At 38.1% G+C, this 27838-nt stretch overlaps 1 protein-coding gene across 2 annotated transcripts in view; it reads right to left on the reverse strand.

Moving 5' to 3' along the window:
- Positions 1-354: 354 nt before the first annotated feature.
- Positions 355-27838, reverse strand: part of LOC124214107 (UPF0047 protein YjbQ) — a 75292-nt gene continuing 47808 nt past the window's right edge. Inside the window, exon 3 of one of the 2 annotated variants that reach the window (XM_046616117.2) lies at positions 355-1858. In XM_046616117.2, coding sequence (XP_046472073.1) covers positions 1643-1858 — 216 coding nt within the window. In that variant the 3' untranslated portion in view covers positions 355-1642. The remainder of the gene's footprint in view (positions 1859-27838) is intronic. The other variant, XM_046616118.2, reaches the window with a different exon arrangement.

The following is a 27838-nucleotide window of genomic DNA, read 5'->3' on the forward strand; positions in this document are numbered from 1 at the left end:
AAACCAAGAATTTCCGTTAGTTCACACATGAAGCAAGTTAATTTGAACTGTAGAAACTTTATTCGTTTATCAAACTCGTTTACATACGAGTTTCCCTCTTCAATTACTACAAACTAATCTGACAAATTATTACTACTGATTGTTTGAGAGGATAATTTTGTCTACAACAATCGACTTTGTTGTAATAAATGTAGTGTCGTAACAAATTTTAACACCGCTTGTGCATTACTCCATTAGTTATTCATTTTTTTAAGTCAATTGATTGCCCTACTGAATATTAAATCATCATAATAAAGTACTAGTGCTTAATAAATAGAGAAAGTAAATGTGAAAAGAACTTGTAGCCTGAAAAAATACGCGAAATTGTCAATTTATTTATAAAGTCGATTACAGTAACATTGTTTCTGGTGGATCAATTTGGGAAATTCACAATCTCGAGAGTTTTTTATATCCTTTCCGAATGTTCACATACACACATATCTGGACACGTTCTCTCGATGTTTTCAAATGAAACTACGTACGCAATAAATCAAATCTAGGCAAATCGACTAATCACAGCTGTGGGTTATTTTAGCGTAAATAACATAATTTTCTTAGGTAATCGTCCCCAGAAAAATTACGACCAGCTGAGAAAGACAATCTACTTATATTGGAGTGTTACACCAGCAAGGATTTTTGTGTAGTAAGGCCTTCGAAATCAGCCTCTAAGTAGAATTGGCGTACATAATTTTTAACGCCCCAAACACGAACAGCATCGATTTTACATTTACTGATTTTCATCCAAGCCCGAGCATCCTAGAAATTCGTTATTTTTAAATTATTACGGCTTTAACAGAATCTATTTACAACGCAATTGCCGCTCATACCGTATAAAACGAAAGCACCCTTTTTAAAGTTTAGGGTACCAATACTAATGGTTCTTTCTTCCCTCAGCTTGTCGTATTACCGACTCCATTGCTTTCAATAAATCAGCATCTCCAGAAGAGCTGATGACAAATATTTGATTCATCTCAAGTTCATGCGCAGATTAAAGCAGATTGATCAGCTTACCAATTTATGTGACTATTACATTAAAAGTATATTCGACAGAACATAATTTCGAGAATAATGCTGGCCTGTGGAGAGCAACTGAATTCCCGTTACACGATATATATTTACATTGGACACATTATACCAGAACGTAACCGATGAGTGTTGTAACTAAGAGTACGAAGCAAGAATGTTGGATACAAATCTATATGGAGTAATTGAACTTTCCGTACATATACCAGATGTATCTATTCGAACAATCGGAAACTATCCATCATCCAAATTAACAATTCAGCAAAGTGGGTTAAGGCTAACAATAGAACGCAATTGTATATTTATATCATTCAAATAATCAATATCAATATCACAAATTTCTACATATTCAATGCCCTGAATGTGATAGTTTTGGAAACACTAATAGTGCACTCCCAATTTGTCCTTACAACATGGAATCCTAATTACAATCTGCTTTACATCATTACTTGGGTATCCATTTTTTCTTAGCATGTCGTACTCTTAGGGTTCAGCTAAAGTTAGGCGGCTGCTAGCTCGAATCGCTAGATGTGGAGATGCGCAGCTGGAGATTGCTACTTCGTCGGCGGTGAGAGTGGTCCTAGCTGCTAGTAGAGGCGATTGGACTAACAGGGCTCAAGGGGCTTCGTGCCGAGTCTCTCAAGCAACCGGTTAACGTAATCACCAACTTACGGCTACCAGCGTGATCACGATGCTCGCAGAGCCAGACGCCTTGCCACGTCCCTAATGCCAACTTCCCGTCTGTGATTGGAATACTCAGGGATGAGCCCAGAAAACAAGCTTTCACATGGGCAGGCTGAAATGCAATAACAAATACATAAATGCTTGGCGTCATAACATCAAAAAATAAGTGATTACACAATGATCTTCTATCTGTTCTAAAACTTGGTTGCCCGAAGCAAACTAGGTAGAAATTGGGGGGAAATACAGAATGTTGATATATTACTGTTACTGAAAATACATTGTCACTTAAAAGCTCAAGATATCTGTCTAAAGAATTTTTGAATACATCTAGCTCAAACTTGAGCTGTTATGCATGGGCTCTTGTGAGAGTCATGATAAAGAATGGTGTTTTCAAATCAACATAACGAGTTCAAATAAATAGAACTTATCAATGAACGATATATCGACGGTTGCGTAGAATAATCGGCTATCTCGAATTAGGCTTGCATAACTAGCTATTTCGAGTAAAGTTCAAAAAACGGCTATTTCGCGTTTGAAATTTTTTGGCCGCAAATTAAGTTGGTAGCACTTTAGGGCTGAATACAAAATTCATCATTGTAATTATTATAATAATATAAGCTTACAAGTTTATTAATTTTAAAAAAGTGGAGGAGGAGGGGTAACTTATTCAAAATCTGTCCCCCCGTTCCTCATCACAAAAAAAAATGTCATAAAGTTTTGTAACCTTGTAAAAACTACGACGAGCTTCAATTCTATGTTAGAAATCAATTTTGTGGAAATAACCTCGACAAAAATATACAAACCAGCCGGCTACCACGTGCCACGCTGTAAGGAAAAAATGTACACATCAATCAAGATAGACATTTGCATTATACATAGGGACTCTTATAAGCGTTTCGTAATGAAATCCACTGTCGAGCCACATCGCAATAGTGCTTATATCAAGTGAACTAAACTTTTCAAGAAAGCCTAAAACACTGAGGATGAAGAGGATGGAGTAACGTTAGTATAATCATGCATACTCAAAAAAAATCGTTACTTTGGACCTTTAGCAATGTCTGAAATTTAGTAAACCACGATAAACAAAACGTACTCTTATTTTGAAAAACCCACTTCTTGAAATTTAGTCTAAAATTGCGGAACAATGATTTGTCCCTAATATTTCCCTACGTTAACGTTATTAACTTCAGCCTCACTAAAACTAAAAACGTTCATATTAAAATAGAGTCTGTATAAATATAATATTCCGTAAAAATAATTCAATCGCGGAAAAGGAAAAGGAATGAAACGAGTTGACTCACGATCAGCCGTGACAGGAAAATTCTTGAAATTTTATCTATGTATAAACAGCCTAGGTCAAGCTTCTAAAATAATAAAATTCTTTACGGAATTGGAATGAAGTTGTAGTAGTGCTTACTAGAAGCATAAAAGTGTAATATGCTGACAAGATTATGGGAGAACATAAGTACTAGTGGGTTAAATGTTAATCAAGACAAGGCTGATTCAATCGAAGCTGACATTCAAAAGATGTATTTACTTCGATACAAAATTATTGAAATATTTAAAAATCTTTTTGTTGCTACTTCAAGTTTACCTTCAAGCAGTTACCATTACAAGTGCAGTTATAAGTTATAAGACGCATCAGATGTGCAATTTTAACCTGCAAGACTTGAGTATTTCCGACTTCGCAATTTTTGCCTACCACGCACTTTCATGAGGGACATTAAGTAGAAAGGAGGAACTCGAGAAAAAATAGGAATTGGGCAACTTTGTCAGGCGCCTTTCTAAGTATTTACGCTAAATAACAATCATTCACATTTACTTTCTGTTTTTCTCTTTCGAAAACGATTTCATCCGAAATTTTTTCACGAAATATTGCCCCGTGTCAGTATTTTTAAAATTAATATGCATTAATCTTTTGATATACCGTGTTTTCCCATGCTGTACATTGGTAGTAAATGACGGGTATCACCATCTCATAATCGAAAGCATACCAGTGCTATCACGGCAAAAAAATTACAGTCGCCTTCTCAACAAGTGTACCTTACATAGGATCTGTTAGAAGTACGTATAGTATTACGCAATTACGCAACATTATTTGCCGTGTGGAATCTGACCCATAACTAACAATTCTAAGACACAGACGTATAGAGGGGAGATTCTCGGTGGCTATCCAACTTGTAAATTACTAAACTTGAACCAAAGAATGATGTTTAAGTATCTGACAAGGCAGTAAAATAAAGCCAATAGCAGGTCTCTTTTGTAGCAGCCTGCACGACGTAAGATTTGAAAATCATGCACAATTTAATAAAAATTTATATAAGTAACTAGAATTCATTTAAACCATATGACAAAAGTGTAGAAATTATTTTTTCTGGTCGTTTACTAATATCTGCATTTATTGACTTACACTCAACATTGTAGATAAAACAGATTTCAAAAGAATTTGGTTTGTGATTTCTTCATATTCCTTTAACGAATCTATAATTCAAGACCAAAAAAAAAGGTTCTAAATTCCTTTAATAACTCTTTTCATTTCCGAAAAATTTCGAACAAAAAATTTTTTGAAAATTTATAATGTAACCCTAGAAAACATGTACAGGGTAGTTGACTATCCCAGCCGTCTTTCAAACTGCGCTTTTAGGCTAAAAATTGAGACTAACGGCTGGATATCGTGGCTGCAATTTATGACAATTTGTGGATGTAAGTATATTTTACTTTGTTGCTCAAATCAAAATACTTAACTTGTCATTGCGCAATTAAGAGTCACATATGTTATCTAAAGCCATATACTTCACATACTAAAGCAATTTTCTCTGGCGCTCTGTAAAAAATGCACGCTTCTTTATTTTTATTTTTTGCATGAAATCAGCGGCTTCAAAACATACGCTATTTTTTACGCGAACAATGGCTCAAGGCTACAACTTGGCCGTCTGCGAGGGACACCAAACGGTGCATTGCTGCTACCGCAATCGAATGAGTTATACGATTCTTTCCTGAATTTATTATTACCACCCCCCACTATTTTTTAGATAAAATAACTTGAGAATATACGAAAACCCCTTACAAACAGTTTTTTATTATAGGTTTTTATTGACTTTTTGCGTATTTCCGTATTTTTTCCATTTTCATATCCTGAAATAAATATGTATTTTCAACAGTACATAGAGATACTAATTTTTTCTGGATAGTCTGTTGTATCCACTATAAAGCCCGTTAGAAATTTGGAAATCGGTCCAGTACAAAAAAATATATGAAATTTTGTTCGAAAAATGACGTTCTGGGCGTTTTTTAGCACTTTTTGGTAGTTAATTCAATTTTTCATCATTCCAAGTAAGCGCTGCTTCTATCCCCGCGATTGAATTTCCAGCATAATTGTGAGAAGGCTTGCTTTTTCTTTTGCCGATTCTTTTGCTTGATGACCGTAGCTTGAGTATGCGTAATAAGATAAGTAAAGTAAGGTTCGAGTCCTTGAGAGAGTTGAGTAAAGTCACGGGTTTTAGTTGAGTCTCTCTGGTTTTTGAAACCAAGTTCAGCCGAATTCCGCTGTACCGGATCGAGCCGCGTTATCGGGTTTTCAGGGTCACCTCTCGAGTAGGTCGCGGAGTGCCGAATTAGAGTGCTCGAATTAGCGAATAATGTTTTCGAGGATTTTGAGAAGGTTTGATTTCGGATGCGTTGTGATAGCGTATACCGGGACAATCTCTTGAAACTATACATACAATGCGCATGCGCGAGTTTTATCGGCTGCACGGGCAGGCTGGCCACTCCGAGTTTCAGCTGTCAGGCTCTGTTTCTAGCGGCGATGTAGTTCATACGAATTTTTAAGGTTAGAATCTCAAACAGTCGAGATAGTGACTCGGAAAGTTGATGCTAATGCTCTCTGAAAATTGGCTTTATTCGACTGAAATGAGAAATCTGTTTAAATGTTGGGTGCTCGGAAGAAACGCAGCAGGTAGGTGGGAACACTTTATTTGATCACTTTTATTATTTTGTACATTAAAAATAACAATGAAATTTTTTTCTATCAACAGGTGATACGGCCAAAATAATTGCATCTCTAATATTTACTGTTATCTGCCTATTCAATTTATCACACGTGACAAAGATCATCGCCACTTTCAAGCAACTAAGTGACTTTCTCACTCTCTTGTGATTTCAGGCGGTAATGTTGAATTTTGTCACTTTTGAAAATGGGACATTGAACCGAGTGTTCAAGAAATTTAAATATCACACTATCTGTAACAGAACTGTGAATCTTTTTTTTCTCGAAAATAGTTCAACAAAATTCACAAATAGTCGATAGTCCACGTATTTTTAATGATATTTTAATGATGTTCAATTAAATAAATGAAGGGAACCTAATACTCAAATTGAAAATTCAAGCAATATTGGATTTATTAAAATGATTTCTGTATTTCATGTCAGTGCAGTTCGAAACAAAGAAAATCTAATCGGAAGTGTAGAACTCAGGAACGTAGATTACATCCTGTGACACAAGTTGAAAATCAACTTTCTCAAAATGCGCCTTAACGTCACAATTACCTTCAAGTACAATCATGTTTTAGATTAATGTCAGAACATTATTACGAGGATATTGACTTATCGGATTCAAGATTGTGCCCCTTGTTCCACCAAAATAAATGAATACCCAATTTTTAACGAAGTTTATGAAGATTTTTTTCCAAATAATGTAATCCGATACAATATTTTGTTCATAGTCCTCCGAACATCACTTTGTAACAAGGATATTCGGAAAGAGTCCCTTTGTTGCAGGAACCATAATAAAATTCTTGGTTTTCAATTCGTGCTACTGAATAACTTCTGCGTTTCAGGTTCCATTTCCAATCTCAAAATGAGATTTTTTTTGTTCCAGACAATGCTAATATGAAATGCAGAAATAATTGCACTAAATGGAGATTCACAAGCTTTCAGTCTTAGCGTAGGATCCTACGAAGAGTGTAAAATTGAATTGGATTGAATGTGGTTTTAAGTTATCGTGCAACTAGCTAGCCAGATGACACCGTCAACTAAAATTAAGTTTGAAGACATTTTTAACTGAAGTTATTTAACAATTCTAGATTTAGATTGATTCAGTTTGCCTAGCAAAATTCAACCCCACAATCTAATTGAGGACTTGAAAAACTATTTATCTGAATTTAATGCCAAAGAGAGTAAAAGTAAGCTTCAAAATAAGATACCAAATTAAATGGCATAAAGTTTGAAAAACAACGCTGGTCAATAATAATGCTTGAATTACAATGGTGCACAGAATGATTCCTCGGTACAACGAATTGGCGGCAACGGTTAAGTAAGAAACTTATCGCTATTGGCTCGATCAAAGTAAAATGATGGGATATTCAGCCATTATCATCTGTAGTATATCCCGCTCTTCAATTTTGCCTCAACTGATGTTAAGAAGGTGGCGATGGCCTGATGAAATTCACTCTGGCACCTGATGTCTGACGGAACAACCAGGTTCGATGGTTATAGTGATTGCACCGCTCGAGAAACCAGGATCCTTACCACCTAAACGTTTTGACCATCAGGTAAGGCATAATTTTACTCGTGTGAATCAAAGTTTAAACATCGAGCCTGCTGAAAGAAAAACGAATTTTACCATTGAATCCATGTTAAAATATTCTAATTGTCAAAGATCACGTAATTAGAAATATACCTACATGCTTCCATACCTGACAAATTGAGTCCCGCTTTGACAATGAATTATTTCGTACCTGAAATTATTAGAAGCTATTATTATCAGACTGGATCTTTTGGTATTTTTGGATACAACTAATTTCCAATAAAATGCACAAAACATAAATCGTTAATGAGACACATTTTTAATTTTATGTAAATAAAGAATCTGTTCACAATAAACATTGTTTTTACTCACCTACCTCTGTTTGTCCAGACTCCCACTTGTTAATGACATTTCACATTGAATTTCAGATTTTTTCTTTCAATAAATAACATCTAATTTCTGTATCATTTGATATTTGCGTCGGTTGAATATTTTCCGATATCGACCACGGTATTGCTGAACGATAGCATTCTTAGACAATTCACGCTACGTAAAAATAAACAGCAACATAACCCCAATCCGCGGTTTTATGCACGAGAGATTTCCAGCTCTTGAGTCTTGTCTCATTTTGTGTACGTTGGCCCCCTGCTGAGCAGACGAAAACATCGCCGCGGGGCGATTTCACCGACCAATGAGATTGAATTATTTGGCGCATGCGCATTGTATGTATAGTTTCAAGAGATTGTCCTGGTAGTTGAGGTTATGTTTAGTTGCGCTTGCCCTGAGTTCCTTTTTCGTTTAGTTAAGATGATGTTAATTGAGTTGTGTTACCTTATGATTGTGTTTAGTTGAGGTTACATTTAGTGGCGCTTGCGCTCAGTTAAGTTGCCGTTTATTCAAGATAGTGTTGATCCGATTTCAGGTGATGTATAGTCGAAATTGCCGTTGCGTTGAGCAGCGGTTGAGACGAGAAGTTCGTATATTGAGTTTTGGTTACGTCTGAAGTATATTGGCGTTTAAGGATCTGTTTAGTTGAAATAAGCTTGGGTTAAGTGAAGTTGTCACGTTTAGATTTGAGGCAGCTCGCGGTAGCGTCGATGCTCCGAGTCAGGCGAGATCTCGGGTGAGATTGAGGACGTCGTCTGTTCGGTAGCCCGACGGCGCACTGTTGAGAAAGTAGTTTTAGTTTCGGTTTCGAAAAATTATCGCTGTTGAGGAAAAATTGCGAATTTGTGAATTGAGAGTAGCACAGAGAGATTTTGTAATTGCTGAGTGACATTTTAGTTAGGGAGCCGTGAACTCAGTCGAGTAAAGAATAGTGTCGGTTACGTGTAATTTTCTGTTTATTTTTAGAATCGCGACGAGCGACTTTTGGATTATTTTTTTTTTTTGTTTTTGTATCACCGCTAATGTGAAATATAAGATTTTATTTTACTTCTTTTGTTAAGTAGCGTGTGGTTTTCGAGTGTCTCTCTCTCTGCAAAAATTACCCCACCCCTCTCCGCGGTACTGAGCTACCGAGTTAATTGTCGAGGTATATCGATTTAATGATTTCGAGGCGTGTCAATCACGCCAGGCGCCCAACAGAATTTCGCGATACTGTTTCAGATCCAAGGTACATCGTGGGCCGCCAAATTATTGTGTACGCGGTAAGTTCTCGGTCATTTTCTCCAAGTGGCCGAGGTGCGGGAAAAATCCACCTCACAGTGCATAGAGTATTCTGAAAATAATTTGGTATTGTTTAGGAGTTCTTTAATGGTGAACGGTAAATAATGCTAAAAAATGTACAATAACATATACTAGTGTATTAATATTTTTTACTTTTTAGTTTTTTCAAATATAATACACAAATTCTCACCTTCATCGATAGCAATAATAATATACTATCACACGCCTAGTCTCCAATCCATCTCCAGGCTAATCGCTTTGTCGTTACACATTGAGGCTTGTATGCAGGAGATACTGAAGAAGCAGGATTATAAACGAACCCACTTTTTCAGTAATGGGAGAAGTACACATTGTGCCAAATTGGTAATTAAATAAATGACTACGCGAGATGCTACGTAAGCAAAGGGAATTGTGTGCTATATTCTTGCATTTTGATATCTTACTTGATGATCAGTGACGAAATGAAATTACCAACGGTTATTCAATGCGAGATCGGTATATAAATGGTAGTATTATTTCGTTTTAAAATCAACCAAATGCCCAAAAATGTACAACTATTCAAATATCAAAATAACACCCTTAAATGCCAGCGTTCTTAACGGCTGGAAGAGGCGTGATAAAATCAGTCACACCAAACGGACCTTCTCCAAAATTCACCATTTGTAGGCTAGTACACATAACCATGACCAGAGGTTTCACAAGGAGACGGCAGATTAGTTGGATTATTTTGACTTATTATTTTTATGGAACGTGTAGTTAGGACCGCGAATAAGAATTTCTCAGAGTAATTCGGCGCAATATTAACAAATTTCCGAGATAATCGACTTTAAAGTTTTACTTGACCAGGTAAATCCACCAGACGCAACACACGTTCCAATGGAGCGCATAGCTCTGTTCATACCGTTCGAGTCTCGTAACAGCGAGATCGCTGGTTCGTCGCGAGATTTTTTTACTCCTTTGAAACGCACTTTATATTTTTCTATTCTTTATCCCATTCCCGAATTTATGACCAAACGAAAAACATAATAATAATTTCATGTAAGAATGTTCGTCAAGTATTTGCTCAAATTTTTAGCGAGATTGTGTATATGGCGTATACATTTGAACCTGGAGTTCAGGATCCTTAGGCCAAATATTGCCTGGGCTGCAAGCTCCGTTAAAATGTATGTTGCATCTGGTCAATTTAACCGGTCTAGTAATCTCCGAAGTCGGCTTGTAGTATAGATATAAAAGTTCTGGTCCACAAAATGGCGGCGTACCGGCAGAGCAGCCCCTATACCTACCTTACCGACAGTCGGTATGTTACCACCGCGATGTTAAGCCTCACCCCCAATATTGATACCAGCTGAAGCGTTGACATAGATATCACCACCAGTATTTTTGCTCGATTTTACTGACAGAGTGTTAAGAATTGAATTTTTTGCTTAGTCAGATAAGCAGCCATTTTGATTTTTTATCTGTCTAAGCAAAAAATTTCATTTTTACATCGTCTTTCGGTAAGATCGAGCAAAAATACTGGTGGTGCCATCTATGTTGACGCTTCAGCCGGTAACAATATTGGGGGTAAGGCTTACCATCGCGGTGGTAACATACCGACTGCGAATAAGGTAGGAATCGGGGATACTTTGCCGGTACGCCGCCATTTTGTGGACCAGAACTCCTGTAACTCTACTACTTTGATTATTTCGGAAATCCATGAATATTGCGTCGAATTAGTTCGAGAAATTCTTATTCAAGATCCTAACTACACGTACCATAAAAATCAAAGATCAATAAAATCCGACTACCTTGCCGTCTCTTAGTCAGTTGCAAATTTTCATGTTCCTATTCGTAAATAGCATTACAAAGACTTCCTCTAAATGATGATGATTGTTGCAACCTTACTGTATCACGCATAAGTAAAACACGTCCATACATTTCCACGCAGTCTTATTTGGTGTCTGCTACCCACTAATTTTCGCCAATCAAGTGTCTACTGCTATTGCGATCGAACATCAAATACCATTTCTAACTACTTATATCAACCAGAAATTACTCTTACAATGTTGTATACGACACTATATCACTTGTATAGAAGACTGAGAGGTAACGAAAACAATAAGGTTTCGCCCGAACGATGCCAGTATAAAGAGATCGTTATTATAAATCATGCCGTTTTTACCTTTTCATCTACTTATTACTTCATCAACTTATTCTAATACTCTGGTATTAACGACACGTCGTAAAGCGCACCTATGACACCCGACCTCATAATGACCTGAATGAACACAGCATGTTCATGTACACCAGTACTATAATCAAATATCAAAAAACTAGCCTTTGTTATTTTACATGCTTTTTTTAGTTCCCAGCTCTTGGACTCTAACTTCTAGCCACTTGAATAAGCAAGAGCATCTGCTTTTCTAAACATCTTTAACTCTGCCTACCATTTGGTTTTCACTACTGCTACAGCGCAGCTTCAGGTTATTTTTCATACACATTTAGAGCCTAACCATCCCCGTCCTATCATAAATCTGACTGGCTAACATAATTCTTCATTACATTTAATACGTAACCTGCATATCAAGATTCAACCCTCAACTGATTTTACGATCCCAGTATTAAAGACACGTTTCAAGGCGCAACTATTACACCTCTCTTAATAATGGCTTGACCTTATATAACATGTTGATACACACCGCTACTATGATAAAATATAAAAAAAAATAGCCCTTGGCATTTCATAGGTTTTTTTTTTTTTGCTCCGAGCTCTCCGTTCACTCTTCCCAGAGATACGGAATCAACTATAAAAAAACATTCAATCCAGTTGCAGGACTTGACGTCATAAAAATAATTCTAAGCGTCGCAGAGTCTGAAAATCTTCATCTCCCCGAATTTGACGTCAAAAGGGCTTTCTTGTACCGAAAACTTCAAGATGAATCTTATATGAGACAATCTGATGGTTTTAATAAATGAAAAGAACAAGTATGCAGATTTGATAGAAGCCTTTATGAGATGAAACAAACTCCACATCTGTGGAATAAACGATTTTTTGATTTTATGAAGTGCTAGTTTGTAGTACTACAGTTTGTTTTGCATTTATAAGAAAAGATGATGGGGGAAAACTCGTAGACTTAATCTACATAGTAGAGTACTAGGTAGAGAATTTGTTTTATTACAAATCTTATAAGCGCGATTTAAATGAAAATTGGAAAGTTACATTTTTGTTTCGGAGTTCGATTAACTCGTTTGGATAATGGTTCTATTTTTATAAATTAAAGTACCTCTGCCAAGACAGTCTTAGATAAGTTTGGAATGTTACTGCCAAATGCAGTCACAACTCTTAACGGAAGATGTCAGGATACAAAGGAAATTAACATTCGCTAGTTAGTCATGATATTCCTTACAGAAAAACTGTGGGAAGTTTCATGCATAGAGTAACATCAACTCATCCTAATTTGATTATTCTGTAAGTGCAGCTGCTGAGCATTTAAAGCACCTAAACTATTATAGGTTTACAGTGGAGACAATTTGTAAATACACCAAAGGAACTTTTGATGATGTTTTATTATACAGTACGCGGTAGATAAATGGCCATTCAGTATAAGGATATGCGAGCGAGTACCCTTCCGCAAGCACTGTCGCACACATAAATGCGGCATTCCCCACATCAGCGTGTCCATCTCCCACTGCACTACACTGTCTCCCCGCACCGCGCATGACTCTCGCTTTCGACGTCAGCAGTGGGAACGATTAACAACTAGCCACTTTGGAGAAGTTTCCTCTCCTCGCGCCCTGCGGCAGGGCCATAGCATCTAGCGGCCACGGTATAAGGTTAATGGTAAAGGAAAGCAACTTGTGACTTTCACAGATACAGATTATGCAAGAGATTCCAACATGAAACGGGATGTTGCCTGTTAGCATTCTGGAGGAGTAATTTTTATGGTTCAGTAAAATATAATGAATTACAGTACTACCTTGGTATAAGAATCCTCGATATAAAAGAATTTCCCTTACGCTCCGCTTGAGCGAGTTTTATAGCTTCCTCTACTCTAGCTGTGTATGTGAGATCTCCTAACTTTGGAGCGAACTCCTCCTTATAAGTGAAGGATCAATTTTGTTGGATCGTATGTTTAAACGCCGAATTCGTACATACACAACTTTAATTTTTTTTATAACGAGAAAAATTAAGACTTTATTTATTACAATTAAGTTTGTAAAGTTGCAAGACTAAGGGAAAAAGGAAGAATAAGCGCGGGGAGGGCAGTCGCAGTAGAATCACCCACATTCCTACGAGAGACAAGGGAAACTGCCGAAAACCTTATCCAGGTGTAGCCGAACACCAGCCCAAATCACCAACCAAGAAGTCGGCGCATGAACGAAGAGACCGGTCTTACATTTTCTCGAGATACCGTTCAACTTCATTGACAGGCCACAGATTTGAGCTCGAATCCTCCCGCTCCGTAGTCCCACGTGCTAGCACTTGAGCCACTACGGTCAGTGAAATCAAAGTGGTGATGATCATTGACACATTTACACACGTGCGATTTGCACGCCGTGCAGGCAGTAACGGGGGAACGCTCCAGCGATGAATTTCTTGGAATACTATTCTCCCGACTCTCTTATAACGAGGTAGTCCTATATTGTAATTTCGATAAGCGGAATGTATAGTAGAAAATATAGCTACAAGCGACAGAGCAAAACAACGTCTCCCCATGAATCTTCTACTGGCTGAAATTACGAACATAGATGATATTCCACCATCTTAGTTGATACTGCAAGTGCAATTGAATTAGCTAATAATCCAGAATTTTACAATTATTCCAAGACGCATTGGAGTGTGTTATCATTTTGTTCGAGCAAAATGTCATGAAAAACTTATTAACCGTTAAATGAAAATAGGTAGCTGCTATTATGACTGAACCTTGGTTTCGTATACGTTTTCAAAAGTTCGGTGTTATGTTAAGAATAGTATGACAGGAGGATTGTTCCTGTAAACTCAAGAGTACTAAAGAATCATATTAATTAAGAATTGATACTGTAGAAAAGAATTAGTCACTTCGAGATGCAGTGTTGAAACATAGTGAGTGCTAGAGCCAACTGAGCCACTTATAACAAATGGAAGGCTTCTGTTAAAATGTTAAGTTATCGGTTGATCGTGATATTTTCGTAGCATAGTCATTTTAAATACAACAATAAGATCTTATTGAAGTTATACTTCTTTAGGCGCGTTATGAAAAACTAATGAGAGTGAAATTTCAGGATGCGCGCGCATCACTGTAACACAAAACTGTAACACAAAATTAACAGGATGAAGTTGCCCACTCAACCGAATTCATGCGCGCGCATCACTGTAACACAAAATTAACAGGATGAAGTTGCCCACTCAACCGAATTCATTAAGTCTCGAAAAAAAGCTAATGTTGGTACGCTTGTCGCCTCTGATCACTGTTTTCATATTTATTTATAATATTTATCCACATGGTTTTAGTTTTTACAGTCACAACACGTATTTTATTTTCATACAAGTGCGAATTATATATGTGGCAATAAAATATATTCAGTAGTGATTTAAATTGAATATTTGGATTAATATTATTTACTATTTGTGAATATTAGTGAAAAAATTGTGCTAAAATACTTTTTCAAGTGCTCCAATATAATTGAGGTTAGTTATCCGTATGTATTATTTATTGATATAAATTAAAATATCATTATTTAATATAATTAATACTAAATATTATTAAATTATCAATGTTGAATATTTATTATTGGTTTTTTAATATTTACAAAATAAAGAAATAAATTTAATAGAACATTTAATAAAAAGTTCGTGACAAAAATTTAATAGATTATTTAAATATAATGTAAGACATCCGTTATTTGTTTTATTGTTTTTTATTACATACTTCTTTTCTTTATCATTGTGTGACAGAAGATTTTGACATGTTGTGTATTTTTTAATGATGCCAAAGAAGTATAACTTCTCACGCGCGTACATAAGTACACGCACCCATTTTTTTTTTTATAATTATAATCAATGTGTGTTTCATCCGCTGCGCTGGTTTAAATTCAACGCTATTTCAATTGATATGAATATATTAACGACACATGGATAAGCGAAAAGATTATTTTATTACTACTGTTTCTCACAAAAGACAAACTCACTAGGCTAGTCTTATCTCAGAAATGTTTTAACATTATTACGAAGTAAATACGTATGGTCACAGAAATATGATGTTACTCAATTTTGAAGCGACAGCATTATAGGTCGAGAGCTAGCGACACTTTTGTCGGGCTGATTTCATAATGGCTGGAAAAATTACAGAAAATAGCCCTGTCGGTGTACAATATGTAATCGCGTGCCTTCCAGCTCGGATCGGTTGTGTTTGTTTATAAAAAAATTTTAAGATGCATTTTTAAAATGGTTTCTGGGCTCATCGCGATCTGAATGAAATTTCACACGAAGGTGCTAAAAACATTACTAAAAATGAATTCGAGTGCCTGCTACTCGAAATCGATTGTAAAATACCGCCTGTCAATCAAAAACCGGCAAAAAAAAAAAGTGCATCACCCGCCTCATCGCAAACCGCACAAAAAAAATTTAGAATATAGTTTAAAGTGTTAGAAATTCATTGGCGAGTGCATGCCTCCTCAAAGGCGTTGCCATATGTGCCTGCCAGCCTCATGAAAATCGCGCGCTCTCGCGCTCTGCACCTTAGGCAATTAGAGCGTGCTCATTCCGATCCGCAGCAAAATTTAATATAAGGTAGAAGAAATGCTTCCAAACTCGATTGCAGATGCCTGCCTTTACCAATATGTTGTTTTATACCGCCTGCCAGTTTCCCAAAGCAGTGTTCATCGCAAGACCCTGATGACTTGCTTACTATTGTTAAATTATCTTGTTGTCATTTAAATTCTATAATACATTACAATAAAAAATGGGTATTTGCATAAATAAATCAAACTATTATATATCATAATCTAGTATAGGTTTTTAATTCATAATTTTATTTGTATTTCATTTTTTATCAAACTGTTTCTACATTATTATGCAGTAGACGTTTTTATTTGTATCAAAAAAAGTAATACATTTAATCGCTTGCGGAATCATTGTCCGATAGATCCTCGCTAGTGTCGCTGTCACTCTCGTTATTTTCAATGATTTCGGTATTATCTATGGTAACATTCTCTAACTGTATAATTATGTCCTCCACGAATCGCGGGATTTATTCTCCCTCGAACCAAAGGAACGTGTATTTACCATTTTTTTCGAGCCATCCGCAATTAGTCGGGCAAAGAGCCGTTGGTTTTTTCAAGAACCCAACTATTAAAAATATTTGCTATATACCTAGCTCGCAAAACTTGCTGTCTGAGTTCTGATGCACGCGGAGGAATGGTAGACGCATCGAAAGTGGTTGCCTTTTTCATGAAATTCTCACGAACATTTTTGACATTAAAAATTTTCAAAAAAATTGACTAACGTGCCGCGTTAACATTACGCACCTCTCTAACGCTATATATTTCACATATGAACTCTTCGATTTTTTTGAAAGTAGTGTCGGCTCTGTCTCCATGGCAATCCTCCAGCTTTGCAAAAGCTATCTGGTATTCTGTTGAATTCTGCAAAATCTTCAGAGGTATTTTTTCCCCTTTCTGAAAAAAGATGGATTGAAATCGCATCCGGTCATGGCATGGCATCTAGGTAGCGACTTGCACAGATCGTGACCTAATTGTAATTATAGTTTCGTAACATGGGCGGGTGATGCACTTTTTTTTGCCGGTTTTTGATTGATAGGCGGTATTTTACAACCGATTTCGAGTGGCAGGCACTCGAATTCATTTTCAGTAATGTTTTTAGCACCTGTGTATGAAATTTCATCCAGATCACGATGAGCCCGGAAACCGTTTTACAAATGCATCTTAAAATTTTTTTATAAACAAACGCAACCGATCCGAGCTGGCAGGCATGCGATTTCATATTGTACACTGACAGGGCTATTTTCTGTCATTTTTCCAGCTACTAGAAATCAGCCCGACAAAAGTGTCGCTAGCTCCTGGACTATTAGTACAAACTAGGACTGAGCGATAATTCGTTGAATCAAAATAATTAGTTGCGGAGGCCAATTACAATGAAAAAAGAGTCCAACTAACACCCAGATTTCGGGATTTTGAATCTATGATAGATTGTTGGGGTACAACACTGCTACTACCTACGCAATGGAACATTAGAAACGTCTGCCCCCGCCGTCCAACTCTCTCGTGGATCTCGGGCAAAAAGAGACAGATAGATAGAATTTATTACGCTCATGGCAATGTTTTTTTCAAGAATCAGTAACTCATATACAGCAGTAGAAAGGAGTAAAAAGTGGTGAAACTAAATTCAGAAGTATTGAAGACAACGGAAACTAGGTGAGGGAAAGAGAGCAAGATAACAGGAAAAAAGGCAACGGCATCTCGTAAGCGGGAAGGGGAATAAAGTAGAGATAAGGAAGCGGCAATTAGGTAAGATAGCAAGTGGCAGAGAGCGGTAGCATGTGCGACGAGGTAATTGGCAGTCGGGCCAGTAATCCGTTTACTGATGCCTGAAAACCGTCCCGCTGCCGCCATCTCGCCGTTAGACTCCGAACCCTGCAGCCGCGAGTAGCCGTAGTGCCCTAAGCGGCCGATATGCTCGGCCAGCGTATAGGCTATATGTATATTATACATAGGTTATATATAACGGGACAATCTCTAGAAACTATACAGCCAATGCGCATGCGCGAATTTTATCGGCTGCTCGGGTAGGCTGACTACTCCGAGTTTCAGCTGTCAAACTCTGTTTCTAGCGGCGATGTATTTCATACGAATTTTTGGGGTTAGAATCACAAACAATCGAGATAGTGACTCGGAAAACATTTGTCATTGAGTCAGAAAGTTGATTCTTCAAAGAACGGTCGAAACTTCATGCTAATGCTCTTTGAAAATTGGCTTTATTCGACTGAAATGAAAAATCTGTTTGAGTGTTGGGCGCTTGGAAGAAACGCAGCAGGTTAGTGGAAACACTTTATTAGATCACTTTTATTATTTCGTACAGTAGAAATACAAATGAAATTTTTTTCTACCAACAGGTGATACGGCAAAAATAATTACATCTCTAATATTCACTGTTATCTGCCTATTCAATTTATCACACGAACAAAGATCATCGCTATTTTCAAACAACTAAGCAACATTCTCACTCTCTTGTGATTTCAGGCGGTAATATTGAATTTTATCACTTATATATATATATATATGTATAATATATATTTATAGTTGTATTGGTTGCTGGTTTCGTTTGATACATCCGAATTGAATTTCTATATTCATATATAGTTGCGCTCGGCGTCTTGACTGTTTCGTGTAGCATAATCGTGGTAAATGAAGTCGCTGGCGACTTCGTATAAGCATTGCGCTTGTGCTCAGGTATACCCGCTTGATTCGGTGTACTGGAAGGATTACCTTGTGTGAATCCAAGTATGTACAAGCAATCGGTAGATTACTTGCGTCAAGCATTGCGCTTGCTCATTGGTACAACCGGGCTGCGCCGGTGTGCCTGGCGGGACGTACCGCGCTTGTGTTAGTGTGCTTACGAGGTTATTCCGGCTCCCAAGCATGCAACAATCAAGAAGGATTTGAAGATACAAGACACCACAAGATCCGAGTACCGATCGAATTGCAGTGCGACCCCTTAGATTTATCCATCTCTCCGGAAACGCACAGAGCAAAGAAAACCAAAAAGAATGAACGACTGATCCCGGGTCGCCTGACTACTTGACTGACGCGGCCTGGCCCGCGCTATTCCCTCCACCTTCATGCTCGTCTAAGCACATGCAAAGACAAAACAGAGAGAATCTTCAAGCGGCTCCTAAGAGCGCTCAGTTTATCTCAAAAGTCTATGGCCGCGCGACGCATGTGTTTGTATACACGCGCGAGCGACCGTTCGTGCCTGGGCACCTCTGACTATTCGTTTGACCGAAAACTATATGTAGGGTAAAGGGTTAAATCTTCACAGATATATACGTAAGGGGAAGGGTTAAATATTCATAGCTATAAGGGCATATACGTAGGGTGAAGGGTCAAGTCTTCACAGGTATAATGGTATATACGTGGGATAAAAGGTTAAACCTTCATAGTGTTACAACGGGGGGAAATTACGAAAGATCCAAGAGAATCAAAGAGTTCTCTGTGCGATTTAAGCGAACGCCGAGCCAAAGAAGTCTCACGAACAAGGAATATTAGACAGAAAATGGATGTATTTTAACACAAGCTCTCTTTTTAAAGTCTAGAGACTGACTGTTTTTACAATAATATCGGTTGACGCAGCAACCTTATTCTTTTTAAAGACATAGGAGGTTTATAAACGTCTTTTATCTCTGATGACTACTAGATCATTTAATAGGGGACAAAACGGGTGATTTCACCCTTTGTAACATTACTCCCCCTCGAGGAAAAGAGTCGACCCGACTCGGAAAAGATAAACAATTACAAAAAAAATGTGATCTAGCAGTCAGTGCTCGAAGGTGAGTTGGAGCTGTGGCTCTAAAAATTTAAGAACTCCCTTTTTTACTATCTGGCATTTGCCCACAGTCTCAAGGTAAACCACAGAAAACCTTGAGCAGATAGTTGAGCATTAAATAATCTCAAAAATTTATGTGCCTTGTTTTATAAAGGTAAGTGTTATTAAGTGTTATGTATCTTCATGAATTCGAAGTTATCAGCAACGGTCGAGATCGATGTCGAAAAGAAATCCAATCCTCTTCATGAAGGATTGTCCAAACGAAACAGGTTCGGGTGAAAACATCGAGGCGAGAACCAAAAATTCCAGGACCAAACAGGATAGAAACAGACTCCTTTTCACAGGAAATAGGGGAATAGATGGGTGACTGATCCTAATCTTCTTAAGAAACAGCTCACCCTAGAGTTTTGGAAGGACAAATGTGAGTGATGGTATGACAATTCAAATTCACTAAGTGAATTCGGGAGAATACACGAATAAAATAAATGAAATATGTATTCAAAAGAAAAGAAACGATCTTATCTGAATCATTTCTGCGTCCTTCTTCAAAATAAGACCACCAGTCATCTTCAGGAATCGGGAAAAGATTGGATGGGAAAAGGCTGTGTCAAGTAACCTAAAAAGTACTCACAAAAACTGACATATGGATTAGAAAAATAAGAGAGGATCGACCAAATGCTCACTACTTCAATCAAGCGCAGAACCAAAACACTCTTCAAGCCAAAGAAATCGATGTATCAAAATTTCTCGAATCGACGGAAGTCGAAGATCCCGACCTGTCAACATCATAGCTGGAGAAAAACCGGTAGTATCATGAATTGCAGAGCGATACAATAAAAGAAATAAGGGAATCCACTCTTCCCAATCTTTCAAAACGTTTCGAGGTTGATTTTTCGGTAACCAGAACAGAGAGTCGAATCTCCGGTAGAAATGACGCAGTTGTGAGCGGAAAGAAAATCTACGCCTAAAATGCCTTCATCTTCTATATCAGCTACTAGAACTTCATGTGGGGATTGAACACAATCTGCTACTGTTACCTGCACGACCATCTTACCTACTACAGGGGTAGTTGCTCCGGTAGCAGTGCGAATAGACACAGAAGGAATAATTGAAGCAAGAGACGAAATCATATCTGGACGAACAACGGAAATTTCGGCTCCAGTATCTATCACCCACAAACAACTTAGTCCGTTAACGGAACCTTTAGCATATAAGCCGGTACGACGCAGGCCTCTAACCACGAACTGTGAAGCAATAGGGCTAAGGAACTTGGAAGAAACCGATGATATCCGCCCTTTCGAAACATCGGTAGCTAGTTTCCCGAATTCTGAGGAACAGAAGGTTGTGCTGCCCAAACCGGATTAGAGGGAGCCCTCTTGGAGGCATTTTTGCGCCACGAATCTTCCGCAGTCTTCAACTGACGGTCGAGTTTAAAACAATTCTTCGCGATATGACCCCTTACGCCGCAAAACTGGCACTCTGAGACAGGCCGATTGGAGTTTGATCTATTGTAACGAGAGAAACCACTATTTTTCCTTCCTGGAAGAGAATCTGAGCTAGGCTGATTGACTGAAGGACGGGACGAAGAATTTTCTGAAGGTTCAGCTTGGCTCAAACGATGAAGTTGACGCGAACCTAAATCCGCCTCGTTTATGGCTTCTAATTCTAAGCCTTTAATAATTGCTTCATGTAGAGAAGTTGGAGCTGCGAGCCTCAGATGATACCGAAGCTCCGGATTCCGAATCGCATTAATGAATTTCGCCCGAGCTATCTGATCTGTAGCTTTTTCTGCACAATCAGTAAGAGAATGTCGAGCGAGACGTTCGATGTCATTTCCGAGAGAGGCTAAATCTTCCTTGGGCCCTTGACGTCTATTTTCAAACTGAGTAAAATAAAGTTTGGAAAGATGTTCTTCGCCAAACCGGAGTTTAAGAGCCGCACAAATGCTGTCGAAATTTTCAGAATCCGAATCTGAAAGCGATCCAAGAACTACCAAAGCCGGACCAGACAAAGACGCTGTCAAATTAGCTGCTTTCTGGGACGGATTCCAACCATTAACCTTACTAATCATGTTAAACTGACGTTCGTATAGACTCCAAGCAGACGAACCGTCATACGAACCGGGCTTCAAATTCGATTGTTTCGAGGGCAACTCTACAATACTCGCGGGAGGTACAGAGACCTGATTGAGTCCGAACGAGCTCTGAGTCTGCGGAGGGAGAACATTGACAGTTCCGCGCGATTTTAAAAAGGCCAAGAACTCTGACTGAATATCTACGCTAGGATGAGACGACGCGACAGGAGGCTCAACTACTTCCGAAATATCACGTGACGGAACATCGTGGCATCGCGGAAAAGAGCTAACCTGAGCTTGTCGCGAGACATGAACAGGTGGAAAATTTTTAGCAACAGGGGGAATTTCGCCTCCCCCATAAATAGCGTCAGACCTTGATTGATCCGGAATTGAATGAATGGAGGTCCTCCTTGCCGGGACCGGGACTGAAGGAAGAGAAGTCCTTCTACCTGGGGATGGAACTGGGCGTATCGGGAATTCCTGCGGCCGCTCCTGAAGCTTCTGCAAACCTTGCAGGATCCCGATCAGCGCCTGAGACACGATTTCTTGTTGTTGACGCTGTTGCGAGAGGAGTTCGTGCAGAAGATTCTGCTGTTCTTGTTGCTGCTGTTGTAGCAGTTGTTGATGTTGTTGCTGCTGCTGCTGATGCTGTTGCTGCTGCTGTTGATGTTGTTCCTGCTGCTGAATCTGACGCATCAGCAAATCTTGGTTTCCCTGGATGAGCTCTGCCAAGAGAGCTAATTGGGGCTGGGGCTGAACCTCAGCTTCCGAACGACGAGAAATGGAAGGAAACGCTGGTTCAGGAGAACGCTGGCACGATGAAACGCGTCCGGCAGCTCGTCGCTCCGCGCGTGATGCTCTCGACGTAGGAGTTTGTTGCATTATTGTTTTGTATACTTCTTTACACTCAAAATCCACTCAAATGGCACAGAAGAGATCCCGCTTCCGACACCAATGTTACAACGGGAGAAAATTACGAAAGATCTAAGAGAATCAAAGAGTTCTCTGTGCGATTTAAGCGAACGCCGAGCCAAAGAAGTCTCACGAACAAGGAATATTAGACAGAAAATGGATGTATTTTAACACAAGCTCTCTTTTTAAAGTCTAGAGACTGACTGTTTTTACAATAATATCGGTTGACGCAGCAACCTTATTCTTTTTAAAGACATAAGAGGTTTATAAACGTCTTTTATCTATGATGACTACTAGATCATTTAATAGGGGACAAAACGGGTGATTTCACCCTTTGTAACAATAGCAATATAGGCATAAACGTTGTGAAGGTCGAAGGTCGATCAAAGGTCGAAGATCAAAGGTCGAAAATCGAATGTCGAAAATCGTAAGTTAAGAGTCAAAGATCGAAAATCCAAGGTCGAAAATCGAGGGTCGAAGGTCGAAGATCGAAAATCAATGGTCGAAAATCGAAGGTCGAAAATTGTAGCTCGCAGATCAAAGGGTGATGGGTTGAATAGAGGGGGAGGGGGGGGTGGAATGGCTAAAATGGGGACGGGCGGGAGGGAGAGTGCGGAAAATCTGTATAGGTATGAGGGCATATATACGTGGGGTCGAAGTTGAATCTGTCAAGATCTGAGGGCATATACTGTTGAATAAAGGTTGTCAAACTTTTTTAAAGAAGTGCGCTCTTACGCGAGCGCACACATGATAGGGCGACATATGTGCGAACTAATGTCACGAATAGAAGCGTGAGAGTAACCGAGATATGTGTGATCTCCCGTCTACTCGTTAGTCTTGACAAGAACGTTGTTCAGAGCAGTCAAAGAATAAACGAATATTACATTACTATATTTTCCACTGATAAATACGTGTGCGTTATTATTATTCCCGAATATTCAATCCTCCTACAGCACTGAGCAAATTCAACATATACGTGGGTTCGAGGCTAAATCTGTCAAGATCTGAGGGTATACATGTGGGTGCGAGGATAAATCCGTCAAGATCTGAGGGTATATACGCTGGATTCCTGACACGGCAGCGGCAAGATATCTTTACAATATAGAGAGATATATATGAGTCATTCCACCAAATATTGACTAAAGTTGTGCTGGGGGGTCTGAACTCTACATAACAAAAAATATTATTGACAAGTACATAACAAAGAGAGCTTTCATGATTTTTTTCAAATTTTTTCGTCGAACCCTTTCGAAGATACAGTAGATCGAAAATTGCAAGATTTGCAATCGTTGACTTTAGATATTAAAAATATCAATCCCTTGTAAAATTTCTAAAATTATATTGAATAATGGTTATTGTGTAAAAAAATCCCAGCTTTATGAAAAAAATATTTTCAATTCCCTCCAGTATCGGAAAAACTCTGAAAAATGAGGTCAAAAAGTAAAAAACGCTTTTTCTACTAATGTATCATTTTTCATATTTTTTCAAATATTTTTTTCGAAAAGTTCAGACTTTTTTACACAGAAAATGTATTTTTTGATTTTGGGAATATTTAAAAATAAACCATATCAAAATAAAGTTGAAAGTTCTGCGATAAATTGCCGATCTGTATTGTGCTGCTGTCACGGTCGTCACACGAACTATTGAATGAAGTTTGCAGATCTCAGAGAAGCGACAAAATTTATTCCGCATTAGCACTAATTTGAACTCATTAAAGATGAATTACATTGTTCGTCATGCTGAAAATTCGAAAAATACCTATCAAAAAGTGTTTCAATCTATTCAACAAACCACGATTTATCCATAAACCAAGATTTGACCGTTGTCATAACTCTTTTGCGTGATAATTTTTATTTCTTACCCACTTCACACTTTGAACATATATATTTCCTATATAATCGCTGAATATAATGCTTTTTACAGACATTTTCAAACTTGATTCGACAGTTATCGTGCGACGACCGTGATGGCAGCATAATACAGATCGGCAATTCATCACAAAATTTTTAACTTTATTTTGCTATGGTTTATTTTTAGATATTCCCAAAATAAAAAAATAGATTTTCCGTATAAAAAAGTCTAAACTTTTCGAAAAAAATATTTTAAAAAATATAAAAAATGTTACATTAGTATAAAAAGCGTTTTTTACTTTTTGACCTCATTTTCAGGGTTTTCCCGACACTGGAGGAAATTGAAAATATTTTTTTCAGAAAGCTGAGATTTTTTTACACAAAAATCATTATTTTAATATATTTTGAGAAATTTTACAAGAGATTGATATTTTTAATATCTAAAGTCAACAATTGCAAATCTTGCTATTTTCGATCTACTCTATCTTCGAAAGGGTTCGACGAACAAAATTGAAAAAAATCATGAAGGCTCTCTTTGTTATGTACTTTTCAATAAAATTTTTTATTATGTAGAGTTCAGACCCCCCGGCACAACTTCAGTCAATAATTGGTGGAATGGCCTATATATACTAGGGGGGCTTCGCCTCATTTTCATATATGGTTGGGTAAGGTTACGTTCGGGTATTTCCGGATAGATTCGGGTAGGTTCGTATGACTTCGGTTACGTTCAGGTGGGTTCGGGGTTGTGTGCGTCTGTGTGTGTGTAGGTTAGGTTCGGGTATTTCCGGGTGGATTCGGGCAAGTTCGTGTGGCTTCGGCTAAGTTCGGGGGGGTTCGGGAATCTTGACACGGCAGCGGCAGCAGCGATATCTTTATATAATATAGAACGATGTATACATATATATTGTAACGTGTGCGGTTTGCTTGAAGCTTGTACCTATGAGGAAACCCCGTGATTGTGTAGTTCTTTTGTCTTAACCCTTAAAATTAAGGTAAATATGAATAATATTGTTACAAACGGTGAAATCACCCGCCTTACGCCCTTTTAAATGATCTAGTAGTCATCATAGATAAAAGAAGTTTATAATACTCTTATGTCTTTAAAAAGAATAAGGTTGCTGCGTCAACCAACATTATTGTAAAAACAGTCTTGTTTCAGACTTTAAACTAGAAACACGTTCTCTGCTATTAAAGCTTTCCGATAACATTTTAATTGCGCCTTTAATTGACTCACTGAATGAGCTCGCGAATCCATATTTATTTTGCAACGTCTTAAACCGTTACAATATAAAGGGCCTCCTGTGATGGGCAAAAAGAAGGATCGGTCTTTCCGGCCCAAAAACACCCTGAATCAATTAATTATACGGACTTAGGTGATTCCAAAGCCGCCTTGGTTCATGAACAAACACAACCTTCTTATGCTCCTTCACGTAAGACAAGAGCTGTGTCGCTGTTGCTGCCGGTCGGAGACAAGAGAGCGAGGTGTATGTCATCTATTCGGAGAAACGGGTTTCCCGGTGCTCCCTTCGGACTGCGAACTCGGAGTAAACAGAGTCGACTTCCTACTTCTACTATTGGGTTGATGAACCAAACTCAACGCCGATCCTGCAGACCAGGGACAACCTTGGCTATCGGTTTTTTATGCAAGTTGAAATTCTTAATAATAAAACCGTGTAGGACAGAGAAACAGACACGTTGTACAAATTTTGCAAGTCATCCCAAACAAGATTTAATTCAGGTAAACAAGATTTGAATCAACAAATTAGATATAGTGTCGCGCTCTGCGCTTGGATTACTTAAATTCTAAAAGCGACCGTGAAAATTGACAAACAAAAAATATCAACATAAAATAATACTGAAAGAATTTATAGGTTTGGCTCCTTGTTATTTTCATGGTTCAAATTTCTATTCTATGCTCCATGCAGTAATTCCTATCGCTCTAGACATCCCGTGATATCGTGGATTCTGCCTATATCATATGTTTTAAAGTCGGAACTAAGCGCTCTGCTTGAAGTTCGCTATTACAATTTACTGAAGCTGAATTCGATATTCCCTCCAGACGAGGAACACCTCGTTACCAAAATTGGGTGAGAAATTCCGACGCTGTGCCGGTCAACTGCTACATTATAAGGTCTATCCCTAACTTGTGAGTCAGTTTGGCGCTGTGCCGATCAACTGCTGACGATGCTCTCTGCGGTTCTCCTATTTATACTCGTCATGATCGCCCATTCCGCTACATCCTTGTCGTCTCTTCCTTAACCATGACCTTGCCGGTGGATCGTCGAGTCAGTATGTGTCAGCGAGGCGTCGGTCACCGTCTGTTATTGTTGTGATCTGTTGTATGTACGGTCATAGCTGTTGTCGGAAGTGACCTCGACCAGCTGTCCGTTGCAATATATGCATATAGGGGCTATTCCGCGTCAACCGGATCAGTCATCTCTCAGATATTTTTTTAATTTGGCATGTGGATTGTGTGTGAGGAGTTAGATTTTTGTGCCAAAGCGCGAATCTCATAATGCAAAATTCGATTTTTTATTAACAATAACAAATTAGACTCCCATTTTTTTCAAAAATTCATAACTTTGGCAAACAATTAGATACAATATATATTTTTTTTCAAATTACGCGGAAAGCTCCATAGAATTTAAAAAAAAATACGAAATGGTAAAAAAAAGTTGTTATCAATTGTTTATTTAACAATTAATTTTTCAAAGATTTTTAAAACAGTGACTGACACGATCAAAAAATTTTTTTGAAATTCTGTCATGTTCCTTGAACTGTACTACAACCTGTGAATTAATTCCAGAGGGGTGTTTTTCTTCGTTTTCGAGTAAAAAATCATTAAAGGTGTCGATGCGCATGAAATTGCGGCGCGCCGAGTCTCTACGTAATGGCGGGCGGTCGGTTGCCGTCCACCGCTACCCCGCGGTGGCGTCGCAGCGTTATTTTAGAGTCATTTTCACGATGTAGGACATGATTGAAGAATCTGAAAAAAATACTGTACCTTCACAAGGCCTGCTCAAAGCGATAAGTGAAGTTTCAACAATGTGTTTTTCACCGTTTTTTTATTACAGAGATTCAAAATAACGGTTACACACCATGAGAGTGCACATAAATGAGAATAATTACATAACTTGCTACTTATTTTAAAATAAATACACATTCTTGAAACTTGACTTATCGCTTTGAGCAGGCCTTGTGAAGGTACAGTATTTTTTTCAGATTCTTCAATCATGTCCTACATCGTGAAAATGACTCTAAAATAACGCTGCGACGCCACCGCGGGGTAGCGGTGGACGGCAACCGGCCGCCCGCCATTACGTAGAGACTCGGCGCGCCGCAATTTCATGCGCATCGACACCTTTAATGATTTTTTACTCGAAAACGAAGAAAAACACCCCTCTGGAATTAATTCACAGGTTGTAGTACAGTTCAAGGAACATGTCAGAATTTCAAAAAAATTTTTTGATCGTGTCAGTCACTGTTTTAAAAATCTTTGAAAAATTAATTGTTAAATAAACAATTGATAACAACTTTTTTTTACC

This window comes from Neodiprion pinetum, chromosome 3 (genome assembly GCF_021155775.2).
Source record: "Neodiprion pinetum isolate iyNeoPine1 chromosome 3, iyNeoPine1.2, whole genome shotgun sequence".
NCBI lineage: Eukaryota > Metazoa > Arthropoda > Insecta > Hymenoptera > Diprionidae > Neodiprion > Neodiprion pinetum.